General features: G+C 40.6%; 1 protein-coding gene across 6 annotated transcripts in view; it reads left to right on the forward strand.

The window, feature by feature from the left end:
• Positions 1-10,559, forward strand: part of usp54b (ubiquitin specific peptidase 54b) — a 62,309-nt gene extending 51,750 nt beyond the window's left edge. For 4 of the 6 annotated variants that reach the window (XM_085169723.1, XM_085169724.1, XM_085169725.1 and 1 more), the window contains 4 exons: positions 1,994-2,823; positions 5,592-5,719; positions 5,812-5,937; positions 8,261-10,559. In XM_085169723.1, the coding sequence (XP_085025849.1) occupies positions 1,994-2,823; positions 5,592-5,719; positions 5,812-5,937; positions 8,261-8,347 (1,171 nt within the window). In that variant the 3' untranslated portion in view covers positions 8,348-10,559. Of the gene's footprint in view, positions 1-1,993; positions 2,824-5,591; positions 5,720-5,811; positions 5,938-6,159; positions 6,300-8,260 lie in introns of those variants that run through there. The other 2 variants (XR_014875639.1, XM_085169727.1) reach the window with 2 other exon arrangements.
• Positions 10,560-21,799: the final 11,240 nt, after the last annotated feature.

Below are 21,799 nucleotides of genomic sequence, written 5' to 3' on the forward strand. Positions count from 1 at the left end.
CTTGATTTTGTAACCCACTCCCCCAGCACTGCACTCTCACATCCAGCTCTGTGTATGTGTGTGTGTGTCTGAATGTGTACGTTTTCTCAAACACACACCCTTGACTATATACAGCAACTTATTATCCGCTTTGTGTTTGTGTGTTTGTTGCAATGCAGTAAAAAGCTGCTTTGCTGTTCTCTGTGTTGCCATCAAGAAGAAATAGAGAGAGAGGGAGAGAGAGTTTCTCTCGGCTTTTCTGTGCTTCACTGCTTCCCTTCATTGTTGTTGTGCTGCTCTTTGTAGCTTTGTGCTGCCAAGGCTTCCCTCTGCTCTTTGTGTGCTGCTGATCTGTCCTTCTGTGCACTGCAAAGCTGCAGTCCATCACTGTGTTTCTGTCCCGTGTGCTGCCGCGCGACTGCAGTCACAGATCCTGTGCCGCGCTTTGTTTCCGTGCTCTCTGCTTCTGTGTTTGTCTGTTACAGAAATTCAGTCTGCTTTCCTACTGATGTGTTAGTTTTGTTGCGTAAGGAGGGGAAAGTGAGTTTTAACATCAGTTTCATCAGTTTTGATATTTAGAAATCAAAGTATTAAGAATCTGAGATGCACTGATGACTTTTGATATATTAAAAATTCCCAATTGGATGCAACACATTTAGACACACACAATTAGAGACACGAGGCGTAATGATGAAAACATTAAAAGAATAGAACTGAAAGTTAGTTGAAAAGGTCAGTTTGATTATTGACCTGCAGATTTTTTGCCAATTAATCATCCCAACTGTTTTCCAAGGAAAACTCACTGTATTTGTTTGTTAATTTTTTTATAGTAACCTGAATGTCTTTAGATTTTAAAAATATGCAAGTGCAAAAAATGTACAGAATGTCCTAGAGGCAAAAAAAAAAAGAAAAAAAAAAGTGAATATAGTGAGCTTTATTGTGAAGTTCTGGTCTTTTCTCAGGATCTTAGATTCGTGCTGAGTCAGGAAATTAGATGTATAATCGGGAACTAATCTCAAATGTGCCTTAAAGGGCGGTCATTAAACTCCTAAAACCTCAAATATTCTTTTGTTAGATCTTGTAATTAGTTTTGCTGCTCCACTCTGAAGAACCAGCACAGACCAGAGACTGATTGAATGTGCAAACTAAGCCATGTTAATATTGATTTTAGCCTGTGTTTCATTAAAACTCAACTTAAACTGGAGTAAAACTTTTTTTTTTTTTCTAAAATAATAAATTGTAAATCCAAACTGTTAACAGCGAGACTGAGGGGAAAAGAGGAGGTGGAGGCAAAGCTCTCGGTGTTCTGCCTCTTTTATTACCTTCCTCCTCTCCTCTATTGATCAACATAAGCCTCTGATTTATAGCTCGGTGCTGCAAAGCCTGCTGGGTAATTACTAACGCTGAAAAGAGACAGGAAAGTTAAAGTGGGGGATGGGGGTGGGCGTTCACATAGACACACATGTGTGTCTGCGCACACTACACAGAAATAGACGTGCAAATTTGCTTTCTATTCACACATACAAGCACACACACACACAAACATTAATAGTGTCTCATGTCTCTGAGAAAATCCACTAATGTTCAACATATATCATATCCCTCATTTATCAATGTATGGAAATCAATAAAAGGATATGAGACCGAATTAGTCTATGTCATAGATTGTTTTCAATGCTGATATACTGCACCAGTGCAGAGTAGTGGAAATCTGATTACATTCTGTGTAAGATGGAAATGCTCAAATCAGACACTTAAGTTTGTCATCAGTCAGTCAGTGCAGCTGAGCTTGTGCCTGATTCATAAACAGCATGGCTGTGAAATCTCTGTGATGCTTGCACAAGGCTGTTTGTTCGATATGTAAGTGAGCGTGTGTGTGTGTGTGTGTTTTTGTTTACCTGATGTGCTGTCGTGACCTTCCCTCTATGCAGTAACTCACCTGACGTCAGAGCAGCTTTGTTTTTTCTGTCCTGCTGCCGGCTGACTGACGCGCTCCCTTTTTTGTGTCCTCCAGTGAACAGCCTGGCCCGGTCCAAGTACTGCTGACGCCCAATCAGGAGGAGGAAGAGGACCAGGCAACGCCCAACAGGGATGCTGCTCTGGGCCAAGGCCAGAACCCGCCCCCTCCGCCCTATCGCCCCCCTCCCCCTCGACCCCCGCTCACCCTCAGCATCGCTCACCCTTGCGCACCTTCCAGCCAAGGGGAGGAGGATGGATGTGCGGGCAGGAGAGGGGAGGAGGGGGAGGATGGGAGGGAGGGGACAGGGGTGAGGCTGTGTGAGTTGCTGCAGGCAGGGGGGGTGAGTGTCAGACCACTGGGGAAGCACTTAGCCATCTCTCTGCCCTCGCTTCCTCTGCGTCTCTGGGATACACAAGTCACACACACCTCACACTCCGCACACCTTGAACCCACTCACGCACAGCCTCCCCCACCTCCTCCCCCTCCGACCTCTAATCCACCCCTGTCTTCCCCTCTGGAAGCCTCCGGGCAAAGGAAACCTCTCACGCCGCTCTGGCAACCACCGCGGCCCCATTCCCCCGCGGGCACTGCTCAGCATTGGCCGAGGGAAGAAGCTGCTTCAGAGACACGTCATTGGTCCTCCTGGAGTTTGGACCGCCCCGACGCAGTGGTGACGCCGTATGAGACACCCCCAGACCGCTGCATTCCCATCAGGCCGCAGGCATCCAGTCAAAACTACAGCTACAGTTGCCAGTCCTCTCCAGGTCACTACAGCTCCCAGCATACCCCAGGGCGACACAGTAATCCCTGCTGTGACCGCAAAGAGGCTGAGTTTTCTGAGCTTGATTCCCTTTACCAGGCCAGTCTGCAGGCTGGAAAGACAGGTACACACACACAGACACACACAGCCACCATAACACAATCTGTAACTATTGGAACATTTAAACCCACCATTCAGTGAAATTAATTGTGCTCAGAATATGACAAGCCGTTGTGGCATAATGACTAAATTAATAATTTTCACTATCAACTTAAATTATATTCACGATGCAAATCTCCTGCTCCACCACATCCCAAAGGTTGTTGGATTGAGATCTGGTGACTGTGGAGGCCATTAGAATAAACCAGTTCGAGATGATCTGAGCTCTGTGCCTGCTGGAAGTAGCCATCAGCAGATGGTTGTGTGGGAAAATTCCCAGTAGATCAGCAGTTTCTGGAATACTCAGACCAGTCTGGCACCAGAAACATCTCATATTTAAAGAGATTTGTTTTTTGTCCATTCTGATATTTGATTTGAACTTTAGTTCACATTTTTGACCACGTTTTATTGCTTTCATATTGTATGGCTGATTCAATACATGTAGTGAGTGTGTTTAGGCCTTTTGATGTACGATAAAGAAAGGAATTAAGGATGTCATACATAGACTCTTAAGATCTTAGAAATTTGTGATAGATTTTTCACAATATCTGCAAGTTTTATGGATTAAGAAAATTGGCAAAGTGGGGAAAAACACTAAATAGAAAGACAGAAAGGAGGCAAATGTAGAACCACAGCGAGGCACATGAGAAAACAATAATAACACAGGAAACAACTAAATGGTGGAGACTACAAGGAATGTGAACGTATGTCTTTTATTTACAACATAGGCTACGTTCACACTGCAGGCGAAAGCGCATCAAATCCGATCTGGGTCACTTTCGTATGTGGTTCTGAATCCGATACATATCCGATGTTTCAGAAAGCGACCGCTGTGTGAATGGTCAAGTCGCATTAAATCCGTCTTTTACGTCACTGACACAAGACAGACGCCAATTATCAGCGCTGGAGAAGGGCCTGAGAAGACATCGCGAACGCTTCCTGGCCATCCAGTGAAACTGCTGGGAAGACAACGTTGGAGAAACGTGAACATTTTATTTGTACTGCATAATCTGCAGATTCTGACAGAAATCTGCAACTATCCTTTGAAGCACCGCTCCTCTCTAAAACAGCAATAAGCATAATTATTAGGTTATCTACATTATTATGTAAATAACAAAATAACTTAAAGCAAAACGAGGAAACGTGAAGTCCGAAGTCTTTATATTAAGGGCCATCAGTCAAACAATATTGTTTGCTCTGGGTCTAAACAGAGCGCGTTGTGTGTGACATCTTCTTTTGCGTATGCGGGCCGCTTTGAGCGTTCACACTAGAGCGCGTTTGCTGTCGCATTTTATTTGTAGTGTGAACGAGCAGACAAAAAAATCGGATTTGATCAAAAAATTGGAATTGAGCATTAAGACCTGCAGTGTGAACGTAGCCATAGAAAACTCCTTTTGCTTGTAGGCTCACTTTTTGAAGCAAGCTAAAATGCTCCATAGATTTTTTTATTCAGCTGTTGTCCAACTATAAGCACGTTTTTAATTTATGTCCTCAAGTATAAAACCGGTACAAAATTATATGTACAATCAACAGAACTTACACTGGTTTATACATGGGGACAATTTAACAATTTCAGTATTTTTTTTGGTCTGTTTACTGTAATTAGCAGTGGTAGCTGTTAATTTCCAACATGCACAACAGTATATTGTTGAGATTACCTCATGTTATATACTGTGCATATCAGTATGTAGTATGGAACTGAGACACAGTAAAGAGTACTGCAGTAAACAGGCTACTGCAGAAGATGTTACGGCTTTCCACTTTTTATATTGATTTTTCTATAGGGTCACTTCTCTCTGTGTTAAATGTACAATTTTAGAGACAAAAAAAAGCCCAACAAATTCTGAAAATAAAGAATGCTTTAAAAAAAACTTTGGAGTTTCAGTTAGGGCCTCAGTCTCGGTCTGTTTACTGCTTCACAGGTAAACACCGCGCTGGCTCATTAAATATATACCAAGGATGTGAAACTTATTTTACATTGTGGGCACCATACTGTATCTCCCACTTTGATCCTAAATAGGACAAACCAGTGAAACTCCCCTTTTAGCCAGTGTAAAAAGTTTAATTACACATTTAATCTCCTAAATATCTCAATAAAAAAAAAAGACGTGCAATTTTAACGGTCTTTTACATGATAAAAAAAATGCTGCCGTAGCAAATGAAAGAAATCTGTCTGCATAACTTTTTGGACATAAATTGTAAGAAATAAATGTTTAAAATGAATAAAATGTAGCTTATTGCCCAGACTGTGCTGTAATTATAAGGTTGTTCATTCACAGAACATTTCTTTTTATTCGTTTTTATCGTGGATCCATTGTAAAAAAAAAAAAAAAAAAACAGACATTTCTATGATTGTAAAAACCATCTGTAATCCTTTAACTGATTATCTATTACTTATTTACATTGGTGTAGTATAAATGGCCATGTGGGAGGTCTTCTTTAGTGGGAAAAGTTGCAAAATTTCTGAAAATATAGTCCAAAATGTATTACCCCCTTCTCAAAGCCATCCACTGGGTCAGATTTGAGTCTTTTCCAGGATGATTCTGGCCCTTGTGGCCTTCTGTTTGACACCCCTGATATATACTGTATGTAAACATTTGTCAAATCATAAGCAAAGTTTGTTTAAGTTACTTATTAATGAATTCATGAGCGACACAGACAATGTAAGCTGTCAGTCTGACATAATTTGCAGACCACGCTCTGTTCATATTTTCACCATCTGTGTGTTCCCAGGCTGCAGCCCATCGGAGAGGCTCATATCCAGGGTGGGAGGGCAGGCTCGCTCCAAGACCCCCAACGCAGACATGGAGAGGAGTGCGTACGGGGCAGACTGCATCAGCACCCCCACCTACCTCAACAAGGCAACACCTACATAGTCCTTTGCAGAAACTGTTCATGGGTCATCAGTTGGATCCATTTTCCAGCGTCTGACAGACATTTTCTCCCTCTGCAGCCAATGATGTTGCGGGATTTTGGGGTGGAGCCTGATGATGGGGAAAACCTGAGGAGAATTGGACGCAGCCTGAGCGGCACAGTAGTGACCTCGCGCCGCAGCCGCCTGACTGCAACCCGCAGCTTTGTGAGTGTGACTACTTGGGCTCTGCTGCCTCCTTGCGGCTATGCTGTTAAACTGCACCTGCCTGATGTCTTGCGGTCACATTGCTTTTCCCTGTGCTCTTCTTCCCCCCTCCCTCCCCCCCGCTGTTTGTCTTGTTTCTTCCTTTTGTCCTGCTATTCTACTTGCAATCTGTCCTCCCGCTCTCTTCTTCTCTTCCTCTTCTGTCCTCTGTCTCTCTCAAAGGTGAAGCAGGCTGATGTCAGTGCCTCTCCTTGCTTACTTCCTCTCTTCTGAGTCCCTGTTGCTATTCCACCACTATCATCTCCTTCATCCTCCTCATCACCAACACCTTCTCATCACCACCTCCCTCCACTGCTTCACAGGTAAACACCGCGCTGGCTCATATGATGTTGCACCGTGTGTTTCGCCTGCATCAAGAGTGGATTTTTGGCTGGTTACTTTATGTGCCAGATAAGTCTGTTTTAGAGCAAAGTAAAAGTCTTCTCCTCATTTTTTTTATTATTTTTCTCGTGAATATTCGCCACCTGGCAAATCGGGCTCATCTGGCACAAAAGTAGGCTGCACATCCATATATCTAAAACCAGGGAATCCTTACTGATTTGTAAAAAATGTGAAGACCCAAAGGTGTTTTTGAAAGAAAATTGGCCTGCAAATCTGTCATGTGTCCAGTTCATCTAAAATTCACGGAAGGAAATTTGAAATTCTGATAAGTAAACACTGATACCTTGATTTAGAGGTTAAAAAAAGACACCTTCCCACTCTCTATAAGGAAAAAAGCTGAAAACAAGAGGGATGTCTTAAAAAGGCCCCCGAAGCAAAAACATTTCAGCCTGTTAGGCTTTCTGTTACGTCAGTATTACACACGACATATCTGCAGAAGTGTCGGCTCTGTTTGCATCATATTAGGGCTTTCTTTTTAAACTCAAATTGTGGTGAATAGTTTGACAGGCAGAAGTGTCGTTTCAGGTTTTTACACTTCAGCTTCACGGTGCAAAACTAACACCTCGCTGTGGGAGCTGAAGCTAATGCGCATCGATCCAAAGTATTTTTACAAGCTGCTGTACATGTCGCACACCAATGGTCTCTCTTAGCAGAGAAAAACATAAGAAGAAATGATCATTTCTAGTAATAAATTAGCAGTGCATTCAAAATTCTCACTAAATCATGGCTTAAAACAATTGGTTTAAAAAAGTCAGCAATTGAGTAATCAGGTTTTCTTCAACTTCCTAATCTAAAAATATACATGCATTACATATTGGAATATATATGTAGTTTTTAACATACAATTTCTTTATGTTTTATGGTTGTATGTTATAGGAAAAGTTATGCATCTAAGCTGTTATCAGCTTATAATAAACAAGCAAGGGAAAAAAAGAATCAACACGCATGCACGTTGGTCCTTTTGATCTTTTCTGTTTTAAATTCAAGGTGAAATTATGCATAACCTGCCTCCCGGCACTATGCTTTCACTTGCCAAATGCTCTTGGCTGTCTCGCATTGCGCTTCATTCACATGTGCAGGTCTTTAGAGTGCCTCAGTTTTATGCATAAACAGTGCTATATGCTGTTTTCAGAAACCAGGATATGCTAGATACAAAAGATCCTAAATAAACCGTGCACTGTTTAGAATATGCATGTATACACAGTGAAGAATGACCAGTTTTTAAATGTTCCATATAAAAAGATTTAAATGTGGGATTTAACAGATTTAACCATTTAGATTATATGAAGCTGAGGGTGATGCACTGATTGGGAAATTCTGCATCCATACTCATGTTTAACATAACAGTTTATAATTTAATCTTCCCATTTGGGCCAAAGAAGCAAATAAATGCTGATTATAAAGAAGTAGCATGGCTGTTCTGAAATTTTAGCCTCTATCACCACAGTTTTTTTTGTTTTTTTTTATTTATCAATAGCCAAATATCTGTTAATGACATCTTAAAAAGAGGTCTAGATGTCACTGCATCCAGCATTGTTTGATGTAGATGTTCTGCTTTTGTATCGATGTACAAAAAGAAAAGATAGCGTAGTATTTTTAAGGTGTCTCACAGGGATTTCCCCTGGGATGCTGTACAGCTATAGTTTATCAGATTGTATGGGACAAGTTTAAGTAGAGCTTGGGGAAATAATTCTTGAGATCTTTGAAAACTGTGTTTAAAGCATCAGTGTGTGACAGTTTGTGCCTTTTACACTCTGTAAATCCCATGATTGAAGATACATGTGTAAAATCCAAGCATGTGTGCATATTCCTGTGAATGACCACATCTGTCTTGTTTGACGTGCACCTTCTTACTAATCTGACCTTTTATCTTCATGTCCAGGAGCTGTCGGACAGTTCAGGGAGTTTCTGGCTGTGTCTGACGGGGGTCAAGCTTTCCTCAGACCATGGTCCTTCAGTGCTTCACTAATATCTTACTGCAACCCGTCCACGTGGGTCCACAACCGCTTCCCCTTGACGGACCTGGAATCGGCTCAGGAGGATCGACTCAGCTCCTATCCTGTTCCTCCTCCTCCTCCTTCAAACGACATGCACACGCAAACACATGCACGCACACATGCACATCTGCACTGACGTAGAGCCTCCCTCAGCGCCTGCAGCACCCTGCTTTAGCCCTTTCTTGCCTTCCTCCCTTCCTCCTCCCCCTACTATTCTGTCTATGCAGTCACTCTGACCCCCAACTACAACCTCAACCTTTCCCCCTACTTTCCGGGACTGTTTCTCGTCTCCCCCTGGGGTTTTCAGAGGGTTTCCAGGTGAGCTTGCTGTTTTTAGCAGTCGCTCACCAGCCGCATCCAACTAGGACTAGAGCTCTCAGTAGACTCGCCCTCCAACCCACAGGACCTTTAGCTCAGGGGGGGACTCTAACCAAGTAGCCACGCCTCTTCCTCTCTCTTCACGGGCATTTCTTGTTGGACGCACACGTAGCTGAACTAGGTCTGTTTCAGATGGACAGCCATATTTTTTTCTCTTTTTGTTTTTGGGTTTGTTTTTCTTCCTGTGTGTGCGCACAGTTAATCTGCCGAGACTGAACTCTCTAATAACTAAGTCGTGTACAGAAAACTCACATATGAAACCTGTATGTTAATTAATAAGACCTTATGGAATGTTGATAATGATAATTAACAAATATTGATAAACTTAAAGTGATACTTCCTCATGTCTGCATTTCAAATAGGAGTGGAGTGCACTTCACAAGTGTCTAGCTGGAGTTTCTGCCCCCAAACCGCTCGCCGACCTAATGACAGCTCTCCCGTTTCTACCGGGAGCTTGAACAAGAAAAGCGCTTCCTTTTTTCTCTGCTTCTTTCCCTCTTCTTTTCTTTCTGCTCTTCTTTTCTTGCTCTCTTATATTCTCGCTTGCTTTCTTTGTTCCAAACAGGAAACAGTAGCACCAGAAATAGGCCAGCAGCGGAGGAAAGTCTAGAAGGGATGAGAGAATGTAGGTTAGGAAACCCCTTCTTAGGCTTTTAACAATGAAAACAGATGACTCAAGTGCACTTTGCAAGGTGACACGGCAGATGTGCACTTTCTGAAGGCTATTTGAACGTGGAGCAGCTGGAGAGAAGTCGATGCCGTTTGTTTTCACTCCAAGGCCTCAGGTGAACTTCAGTGACACTTATGAATTCACACTTTATTATTCCCCTCCCTCCTCCCACTGAAACTGGTTTTGAGACCTCAGATGTGTTCAGAAAAATGCTCATCTTCAACCTGAGACAGTGACATGTCTAATATGAACATGCTTTATACGATAGATATGTATTAGAGGTATATTTTCAGCCAGTGAGCTATCAGAGATGTCAACCATTCCTCAGTTGTATGAACAGTTATTACGACTTAATTCACTCTTCCCTTTATTGGGTAGCATTCTGACGTGTGTAGAGTACTTTTATTATATGCTTTATTCTGTTAAATATCGTATAAACTAACAAAGTCCTTATTAAACAAAAGGCCAATGTAATGTTCTTTAAGAATTCACTGATGTTGATTGAACGTTGTAACTAAACCAAAGGATGGCACCTAACTCAGAGAGTTAAAGTAAGAATTTATTTTTCCATTTAGGTTCAGATTTTGTGGTTGTATTTTTGTTTTTTTCTTTGTTTTGTTTTGTTTTTGTTTTTGGATTTTTTTTGTTGTTGTTTTTTTGGATGTGGGAGAATGTAGCCAATTGTAGCGCATGAGTCCGCTATGCAAATCAACCTTCCCTCACAGTCCTTTACTGGAGACAGTCAGGAGGCAGACACGCCCACCCCTCACGGGTGCTCTCATGGACTCTGGCAGAGACACGGAGAGGAGGAAGAGAAGATCTCATGTTTATTGCTGCTGGTGAACTTTGTTGTTCTGCATCTACTGCTATGTTTCAACCAATGGAATGCAAAAAGAGAGCAACGAGGACGCAGAGAGCAAGAGGGAGAAAGAGCGAATGAATGTAAACTAAAGGATGAAAGTGTGTGTTTGCGTTAGAGGAGGGTGGGAAGCTAACTGACAAAGATGGTTATTTGTGGGTGTGTGTAGACCTTATGTGTCAGTTCTGGGGTGGTGTTGCTCGGGGAAAGAGGGAACCTGTATTTTTGCAATAAAGTTATTAACAATGCACTCCCAAAGGGGGCGTAACCACCGTAACATGTGTTTCATTATTTGTTTGTGGGGAGGAGAGCGAAAAGAACTTAACTTTCAAGAAAAAAGAAACCAACACCAGTCAGATCTTAATCCAAATTAACAGGAAAACTAAATAAGCTCTTAAGCAGTGTTTTTCATATATTTATATATAATACACTAATCTACAGCTAAAATATCCCTCAAATATAGAAAATTTAGGAATTTTTGGTCAGTGAAACTAATAGTAATGTGTAAAATTAGTGTTTCAGCTCATCAAACAAATTTAAATATTACACAAAGAAAACACAGTTTCTAATGAAGGTGTTTATTATTAAGGAGGGAAAAATCCAAACTTACATGACCCTGTGTGAAAAACTGATTGCCCTCTAAAACCTCAAATTAAGTTGGTTAGGATGTTCAGGAACAGCCCAGCAACCGCCAAGGCTCAAGTCTGTCATGAACTGGAAACTGCTGGAAATCCAGCGTCACTGTCCTCAGTGAAGCAGGTGTTTCTGTACATCACTATGGACCGAGAGCATGCCAACCAAGAAAGACGTCCCAGGTACAAATTCTATACCTTCAAGCTTGATTTCCAGCTGCCCACATGGACAAACCAAATAAAAAGCGATATATCTATGGAGGATTTAAGGTTAGACAAGCATGGTGGTAGCGTGCTCTGGGACTTTTTTTGCTATCAGTAATCTTGATACATTCCACAAAGTGGATGGAATAATGAAGAAGGAGGACGATCTCCAAATTCTTCAGCTTTACCGCAAATTAACAGCTAGATGCTTGAAACTTAGACATAATTAGTTGTTCCAACAGGACAGTGATCCAAAACTGGTTTTCAAATCCATCAAGCAGGATGACGTTACACTTCTGGAATGGCCTTACCATAGTGCTGATTCTCAACCCTACTTAAAATGTATGATCTGTGCTTAAAAGCGGGGTCTTTGCCAGGAAACCAACCAGTTTGAATTAACTCTACCAGCTCTACCAAGAAGAGTGGTCAAATATTCAGCTGTAATTATGCCAGAAGTTTATTGATGGATGGATTTAATCACTTAAATATTCAAAAACAAAATAAGAAATATTCTGTACATTCTAATACAATTTTTTTTTTTAATTTATTCAGGGATCGTTTATATCGTTTAGGGATCAGTAACTGACCAGCATTAGCTCCTGCAGTACTTGAAAAAAAACTGCTACAAATTTTTTTTTTGCATCATATCTCTCTTAATCAGTGTTTAAATGTGTGTGAAACTGTGAAGCTATATTACTAATGTCTTCCATTAGGTCAGTCTGCAGTTAGCCTGCCTACCACTAGATGTAAGCAGTGATACGCTGGCCTGCCACTTGCATTTACCCGCTACAATCAGTCACTCCCACTAATGCACAGTAGTGTTTATATAATTCATAAGCACCCTCACAAACGCACACACATTGCACTTACTCAGGCAGCCTTTTATTATTAAAGTCTTTCTTTAAGTTAAGACTACTGAACGTATGAAACTGTGTGTTGAGGAAATAAATGTTTTACATCTTTAGCAGATGCAAAAGATTCAGAGTGAGATAAAGAGATGACGGAAGACATGAACAGTGCAATAGTCAAGAAGATGCACACTGATGATGAAGTGAATTTTGTATAAGTGATGATGATTTATCAAGAACACAACTGAGCTTCCATAATGAACACATGAAAAGCACTTTATTTCTGCATTCGTATAAAACTAAATAATAGAACTAAAGTGAGAACCGCAGTTAGAAGTAATTTCAACAGTAGTGAAAGGAAAAGTAAAGACAATAAGGCTGCACTAAAGGAAGTGGGTCAGAATAAACAGAATAAATGGAGATGATGCCTTCAACAAAGATACCAGCGTAAATGATTCAAGTGTCTTTCAAGGCTTTGGTTTTCTGAAAAAAACAAAACACAAAACACTGAAGGAAATTGCAGTGCCACATTTTCACCTTTTAAACAAAAGTGCCGCCGATGGATAACTGAAAGAAGGGGAAAAACAGAATTGTTAAGAAGACTAATGAGCCCCTGGATGAGACAATGCAAACACTGAAAAGGCAAAGCTAACTTCAAGTCAAAGAATTTGTTGTGAGCCATGAAATCTACATCAGGAATTAAAACGAGACTGCTGCCAGCTTCCAACTGTGGATGACAATACATTTAATTTGGGGAAGATAATTGTCTGTAATGATAAAAGCTCTCACTTGCTCACACTCATAGCCCCACTCAGTGTTGATTCTTAACACCGCATACTGGTGTGAGGTTTTATGAACTTACATGAATCCCATTTTGCAGAAGGCCAGAGCGAACAATTCAAAGAAGAAAAGAAAAAAAACGGAGAAAATAAAATTACTTGACGATGGGCTGAAACTAATCCAGACAACCTGAAGGTAATTAGGAACATCTTAACTCCTGAATGCTAATCCGAGGTCAGCGCACAGCACTGAGACAAGAGGTGTGATGAGGCACTTCGAAAATGAGTGTGAACTGTTGCACCTGTATTAAAAAAAAACGCAACTATGACGTCAATACATCTGTGAAACTATCAGGTCATCCGAGCTCAGCAGGAAGGAAATTTCTTTTGCTGTGCAGGGTAAATCCCAATCTTGACATTTTCTTCACTGAGGAAGTGGAGAAACAATTCCACACAGCTGGGGAGAGAGGTGGCATGAATCATAAGGCTTTTTTTAATTTTAGGTTTTCTTGTTCAGTTGTTGTTTGGTTGGATTTAAGTACCAAAACTACTTGGTTAAGTCTAAGAAAAAAAACACAGTTTAACCATTATCCTTTAGCATCTCAGTAATTTAGGAACGTCTACACACTGGAAAATGATGCTTAGGACTTAGGTCAGTTTATTTTCCAGAATTTTCCTTTCTCACAGCGGGAAAAAATCCACTTCAGATGAGTTTCCACTGCCGGACATATGGTTCGTGTTTAAGGTTTAGTATCGGTAAGACCTTCCAGATGACATCACACAATGTTACTTTGCTAGCAGTTAAACGATCTGGACTATTAGCTGCACTAATTGGACTATAGTACAAAAAGAGATCACAGACAGCTCAGGTTAAAAACTGGCTTGTGTGTGAACCTACTGTGCTAGACATTTGAGATCTCACATTCACTTCTGTCGGGTATGTGTAACAACTGTCAGTGATAATATGTAAAAGCTGTTCTGAGCTCTAATAATGCTGCAGGCCTAAGCAAGGAAACAGCTTCAACTTATACAGGCTCTTAAGCCGTGCTGACTGTAAATACACAGGCTTTTTGACCTGACAGGATATTCAAATAAACACCAAAGTGCCAACCTATGTTGATAGTAGACAAGTCAAAGGGTCATCAGTCAACAGCACTTACCCTCTGATGACCAGAAAATTTATAGGAATTTCTCCAATACCTTTCACATATTTCACTCTGGCTCAAGGGGTCGACAGAAATTACCTTCCCTGGAAGGTAAGCTTCTATTTTGGATATAAGTTACAAGAACAGTGAAGGATTTGATTCAAGAGCCTAGAGTCAACTTAATTTTGAAATTTTTCATTCATGCTAAAGGAAGCACATAGTAATGAAGTGTGGGAACACAATACATCACCACAACTACAGATGACAGCAAACTCAATAACCTGTCAAAGCCAAGCTTTTTACTGGAGAGATAATATGCTCAGAGAGAAGCAGGAGTCCTGTGGAAGTTAAAGGAACTACCGTGATACCAGGTCACACATAATGCAAACTCCAGATGGGCAAGTGCACAAAATATAAAATCAGCTTTGAAAATGAGTGGGCTACAGGAATTCCAGGATAAATCCAAGAACCCAAATCAAAACACAGTGATAAGAAAGAATAAAATCCAACTCACATCATGCAGAGAGACATGTGTGGTCCCCGGCTCAGGGAGAATCTCAAACCCTTAAGTGAGCAAACAGAGCTGCACTTTATTGTAAACAAACTTCAATCCATGGTTTGAGAGTAAGCCAGCTTTGCAACTTGATGCCCCCCAAACTGTTAACTTCATAAAAGAGCTTCTTTTTACTTAAAATCCTTCTTTCTGATCAGAGTGCTGATTTTTGATTGTTTTTGTTGTTTTTCCAGATGTGGCAATGTTTGGTTTTTTTTTGTTTTTTTTTTGGCATTTGTTGCCCGAAGCACCAACAGCTGTGGCATTAATGGCCCCTGAAAAATAATTTGCATATTTATTATTTATTCATTCGAATTTTCCACTGATAATTGATCATGCGTTTGACTGGCATTACCCAGTGTGTTCCAATCAAAATATAAAGGTGTTTCATTACAAAATCCTATTAAGTAGGTGTTGTCAATATCTGGCACTGTGGAGGCATAACCCAAGTGTGCTAGAGCATCCGTGAATGAACTGGTGGCTGGATATTCTGCTTCAGGAATTTCTTGTAGAGATCAGTTACAGCAAAGCAACCCCAGACCATCACACTACCACCACCATGTTTGACTGCTGGTATGATGCTCTTTTTATGAAATCACTCAGACCTCAGATCAGTCAACAGAATATTTTCCCAAGTTTTGGGGATTAATAAGATGTTTATTGGCAAATATGAGACGCGTGTGCTCCTTTTTGTCAGCAGTGATTTTTTTCCTTGGAACTCTCCCGTGGATTTTATTTTTGCCCAGTCTCTTCCTTATTGTTAATTCATAAACATGTCATCTATCTTTCTTTCTTTTGTAAACCATGAATGACTTATTCATGTCTACACAAGGAGGCTGTTGTTATATATTCGACAGCACGACATGGTATATTAGCCTCATACAACAGGTAGTCAGGCTCCAGCAATGTAGCTACATTCACAAATAGCTGCTAAAACACGGCTGAAAATGCAGGCTATATTTTTAGTTGTTTGCTTTCTTTGATGAGAAGTAATCTTTCCTCCTCTTCCTCCTCCTCCTCCTCCTCACTGTCTTTCTTTTCTCTCCCTTCTCGTCTTCCGTGGTGCTGGCAGCGGTGAGAGTCGTGTCTGACGCCAAAGCTGCCTGTCATAGGGAGCGGTGCACGTGCGGAGGGCTCACGTGCGGTTATCGGTGCGGTGGCAGACAGACGCTCGTGTCATCGTGAGCTAAAAATAGCGCAGAGCGGAGGAGGGAGAGGAGCCTACACGAGAAAGAAATAGAAACTTTGGGGGTATTTTTACCTCACGCGTCCCTGTGCTGCACCCAGGCGTGACTTCTTCTCCTTCTCCTCTGTAAACCCCTGTGCCATAAGTATTTATTTATTTATTTATGTTGCTGGTCTATTTTTTTTTTTTTTTTTTTTGTCTTTTCTCAATTACATTCTTTTTAAAGTTGAACTTGTATTTTTCTTTTCGTGAATGAAGCGGTGACTCATTCTTATAATCTCAGGGCTAGGCTGCAGTTTCAGGGTTTCGGACAAAACACTGTACTTTACCGTAATGTGTGTGCGTGTAGTTCTTAATGAATGAACGTTAGCAAGGGGGTAAAATACGCAGTTACAGTATGCATGCAGCTAACAGCACTGTTACCATAGCAACCGCGACTTAAACCCATTAACTCACTACACGTGCACAGACTCAGCCATTCATTTCCAATTCCTCACTCCTCAATTATCCATTCATCAATAAATTTAATATTTAATGCACTGATGCATTGAACTGTTCATTTGTTTTTGTTTGTTTTTCAGTTTTCGTTTACTTCTCTCTTAAAGGTTTTTTGTAGGTTTGAGGACACTGGGCAAGAATAGATGACAATCTAATAAATAATTCAAACAGTAGCTTTGTGAAGAAGTGTCAGGAGGCTGTTCATTCATCATCGTGCCTGCTGATCTGTTTGGGGGACTGTAGTATGCTGTTGTTCAGGTGCATTGGCTGTAAATCTGCAAAAGTTAGAAGTGTATTTGTTTTATCGACAGTTGCAGGAACTTGTTTGAAACAAAAGTGGAACTATATTAAACACGCAGCGATGTTGTAACTATTGAAAAATACTGTAGGTTTATACTTACTTTATACTGTCCAGTTTTGTGGTGCTATAGTGTCAAAAGAAATGGGATGACTTAAAGGGACATCCCACTCCAAAACCAAATATACACGTTTTTAGTTATTTAGGTGTGAGTCAGGGTTACTCTTGCAGATGTTATATGTAAAGATGTCTTTCCCTTTCTGAAATATAGTGGAAATAAATTAAATGGTCCTCAAAGCACTAAAAGAAAACTCATGACCATCTTACACACATACAACAGCTCAACAAACCTATGAAACAGTTTCATGTAGGACCCATTTTTTTCCAATGAATTTTTTTCTAATGAAATCAACAAAATAAAGCATATTTCCACATGTGAGTAGAGGCTTATACTCATAATGGCGTCACAGAATGTAGAAATTAATTGCGTTCCACTTATCTGAGTTATAATATTAGCAAGCTGCCTGCTTTGGTTGGCAGTCTTAGTTCGATTTAGAGTATGGGTAATCCAAACAATGGTTGAGAAGATTTCACCACCAAAATTTGGTCCGTTCTGCTGGTGAAAAGTTTGCAAGGGCATGGTTTAGCTGGGCACATACAGTCTTATCACCATCCATACAACAACTAAACCACATGAGAATCTACTGGGAACTACACCTCAGTTGTATAACTTCAAACTGTGACACCAGGCTTTTTCTTTTTTCTTTCTTTTTCTTTGCAAGCTCCTTTGACCAGGCTTTTGTGTTTGACATCACGTCCCCAGCAACTTCTGTAGTCTTATTTAGCTAAGTGTTAGCAAACATCTTCTCTGGAAAAAATGAAGCCTTGACAAAAGTGTATTTTGTGTTGTAGAACAAAATGTGAAAAGCTTTTGTTAATCACAGACTCATTTTAGCCCTCTAATCAAAAAACCCATGCAAAAAATCCTGCTGACTTCAAGATGAGGGAGAGCGGATTAGGAGTCGTCCCTGCAGAATCCTATTAGAGGCACATTTTGATATGATAAATCACGATGTGGGAAATAACTTGGGAACATTTGTCATCAGACCATTCAAGGCATATTCACTGACAGCTGAGTTATATTTCAGCATATCTCTGTATCTTTTAAATTTGGTCCAGGCTTCAGCAGACAGCGTTTATACTAAAGGTGCCATTCTGAAGCATTTTATCAGAGCAGAGTTTTATACTTGTTTGATTGCTTGATAACAGAGATAGGAAAAAATATGTAAATGAGAACAGCTCCCTAATTTCCTTCGGGATTAATAAAGTATTCTGATTCTGATTCTGATTCTAAATGGTTAGGTTGGCTGTATTACAACACATTATGGGTGATCACAGAGAACAGGACAAGGGCTGAAGGTTAATAGAGTTGAACTCATCAGAGTGCATCAGTATCCTGCCCCCAGTTGAATGCAAAATTAAGAAGATGACCTAACTGTGATCACAGATTTTAATTGGTGTTATAGCCAGTCACACAGTAGCTGTGATTAACCTGTATTTATGCTGATTTTATTTTAAGATTAATAAATAAAAAATATTTGATTAGCTCCATTTGATATTCTGGTATGTCCTTCACCTTACCAAGTGTTGGCTCTGATCAGTACAGTAGTATATTTCTCTTTGGGAAGAGGTCTCCATGGAAAAGAGCTGGAAAGTCTTTTTTGACATGAAACCAGCATTTTTCATTTGCCTGCAAAGAAGTGTTAAATCAAGCCAACCTGATGACAGTTGAGCCAGCTCCATTTGCTGAATAAAGGTTCGTAAGGTTCAGTTTGAAGCTTAGAGAATTAGCAACAGGGAATTTGACTCAGATTATTTTTAACCTTTTTCCCCCCCCCAGGGGTTAGACTTTCATTCTCAAACGGCAAGTTGAGCCTTTGTGGTCTCTGCAGAAACTGAATATTTCATACAAGGTAGTGTTTACTGCAGGATTCTTGCTGTGGACTTGCTGCAGTCCCATTGCACAAGGTACAAGTGAAACCGGTAAATTTCCTATGCTGAATACACTGTAAACTACACACTTAAAACTTCACTTAATTAATACTTTGTTACTGTTGTTAGGTCCAAATTTCCGGTATCTTTACTTCAGTATTTACTTTTTGAACTACTTTTTACTTTTACTCCCTACATTTTTAAACAAATTTCTGTACTTTCTACTCCTCACATTTTCAAAATAGGCTCGTTAAAGTTGGTGGGAAGAAGTGCTGGTTTGGTTGCAGTACTTCAGCATTTAGCTAAAGCTCTACAGAAAAGGAGGAAACATGAAGGGAGGATGCCAATGTTCACATTTTGGACAGAGAGGACAGATGGTTTGAAAGAGGAGTGAAAGAAGCCATTTATGTCCACTGTGAGTGACCATCTTTTTACACCAACTGTCTGCCATCTATAATCCAGTTTTGAGATCCCTTCCCAGACGCCTTAACGCCCACTCACACCCTGGGCCATCTGACCTCAGAAAATCACATGATAGGGTGGGTCCAGGTTTCACAATGAGCTCACCCGAAACCCTGGCTGATTGTGACCCACACCCGTTTTCACACCTTGGCTCGTGTGATTAGGTAGAGGATCATCAGGGGGTCCTTTGTCCCTCTTTAGGGGGAAACTCCCACTGGGTTTAAATCTGGGACTCTCCACCATTTGACCCTTAGAACTGAAGAAGCTACTCGGATAAGAGGTGAAACGTCCAAAAGTCCAGACGCTTTTCTTTCCAAGCTCCTTAGAAAACATGAAGGGAGTGAGATTTTGACAAGTGGCAGGCAATTTGAAATGTAACCTGTCAGCTCAACAAACATCAGCAAACACACAAACTGTTTGTGTGCAGTTTGTTGGACAGTGTGTGACTAGCTAAAGGTACAGTTATTTCCAGGTAGAGAAAAGAAAGGGCGCTAACTTCACTCATAGATGGAGAAAGATAAGAAAGACAGGACAGGACAGGAACAAGAGTGGTTAGATTTAAAAGGTAAGGACCCTTCAGTGACGCTTGATAAACTGCAAATTTAAACCTTGCATGTAATGTCATACTTTTAATTACATATTGGTTATGTATATGATGTGTTTTCATAAATTCTGCAATTTTGTATTGTGAAACATAACGTTAAACAAACGAAGCTATACATACTTGTGTTATTCAAATGTTGCATGTAAATACAGGGTAGTTTAGTGCAGGATAAAAAGGTTAGTTTGCAGCACTGGGGTGAATTCACAATAAAGCACAGTGGCTGTGGTCCTCATGGTCAGATTTGGGTTACTTCAGGTGCAGCAGAGATGAATTTGCATTTAAGCTAATGATAGCTAATGTGGGTGGCTGTAGCTCAGGTGGCAGAGCAGGTCAGCCACTAATCAGAAGGTCGGTGGTTCGATCCCAGGCTGCCTCCTGGCTGCATGCCAAATATCCTTGGGCAAGATACTAACCCCATGTTTGCCTACTGGTGGTGGTCAGAGGGCCCGGTGGCGCCTGTGTCCGGCAGCCTCGCCTCTGTCAGTGCGCCCCAGGGCAGCTGTGGCTACAATGTAGCTTGCCATCGCCAGTGTGTGAATGTGAGTGTGAATGGGTGGATGACTGAATGTAGTGTAAAGCGCTTTGGGGTCCTTAAGGACTAGAAAAGCGCTATACAAATGCAGGCCATTTACCATTTACCATTTTACTTAGATTAATTAACTGAATTACAACTTTATACCAACTGTACACTGTCTAGTATAAAGACAGTTTAAAAACACTGGAGTGTCATTGTAGAGGATGGACATTAGCCATGATAGTTTCCCACTCTGCTGACATCTTGTTGAATTGTTGTGTAAATCCACAAAGAGCAAAAGGTCAGCTGATCACAGCATGTACACAAAGAAAACCTACTGAAGCTCACATGAGAAATTGTTGGGAGCTCTGATTCTTTTCTGTGTGCTAAGCCACTGCACTGATCTCAGGGTTCCCGTACCTGCTAAACCTTGAATGCACTTTTAAAATAAAATCCCTCTTTTTTTAAGTTTTTTTTTTTTTCAGTTTTCCTGTTCTTACTCAATCAGCTTCAATGTTTGAGATGTTGCATGTTCAAAGATGCTCTTATATCTTGTGTTTCATATATTGTAGAGAAAATAATCCAAAAATGACAAAATATCCAGAAAACATCAGCTTTTCTTGGCAGAAATGCTTTGTTGATGCCAGAGGTTGGAGGAAAATGGCCAGGCTGCATCAAGCAAATAGGAAGGTAACAGTAACTCAATCAACTCCAACAAGCACGCCATGTTCAACATCACCTTTCATCCTCATTCATACCTAAATGCACTGAGTTGATGCCATGTGAATGCTTAATTAGATACTTGTAGTAACAAGCAGTAGAAGAGGTGTACCTAATAAAATAGCTTTGAGTGTATATCAGCTTCATCTTCTTAGATAATCTGCCAGCATGTGTTCACAACAACAAGTTGCTGCTAGTTCTCACAACATAAGCAAATAATGTTGCACATACATTTCTATATCGCTCTCAATTTACAAAGAGTTCCTCACTGAAACCCTAATCTAAGCCTAATTATGAAGTACCCCAATCCTTAAACAAAAACCTAACCCTCAAACATCCTTTGAAGGCATGTTAGAAAGCAAGGATTTGCATCAGTGTCCGCAACCCTAAGCTCTAAACCCCAAACCAGTCCTCACAATGATAGGAAACACACTGACACATACACACATACACTGGACATTTATTTATATATTTTACAAAATAAAAGTCAAATCTGCCTTTCAGGGGTTTTGATGGCATTTTCTGCAGTCCATCTGTGATTCCAGTGCATTGTTGTTTTTTTTTCTTTTCAGCTATCCCTATTGAGAGAGCGAGAGATATTGAGGAGATTTAATGGAGGCTATGCAGTTGGCTTGGGGGAAAGACATTTGAATAAAGCCTGGGAGATATGCGAACAAGTAGCAATCACTGCGATTATTATCATCACAACTGCTTCTTTTGACTTCAGCCCTCGGTCACAGCAACACAGTCAGTCCTCTCTCTGCATGTGTGCATGATGTATTGCACTCTTTTATTGAGAGCCGCTAGTTGGATGTTAAACCCTTAACGTATCAGAACCATTCACTCCTGTACTGTTTTCTATTTTTGACTGATCTCTGTTGTTCCATCAATCCTGCTTTCATCTGTTTTCCACCACATCACCACAATCCAGACATTTTATTGACATTTATTTTAATGGAAAACACTGACATCAAAGAGGACAGCTAATCAATATCTTACCTCTGTATGGCTTATTGTCATTCGTGACTCCAGCAATCTGTTTCACTTGCTCTTCACACACTCCTTGCCCTCTAAGTCATTCT

Source organism: Neolamprologus multifasciatus, chromosome 8 (genome assembly GCF_963576455.1).
Source record: "Neolamprologus multifasciatus chromosome 8, fNeoMul1.2, whole genome shotgun sequence".
Classification (NCBI taxonomy): domain Eukaryota; kingdom Metazoa; phylum Chordata; class Actinopteri; order Cichliformes; family Cichlidae; genus Neolamprologus; species Neolamprologus multifasciatus.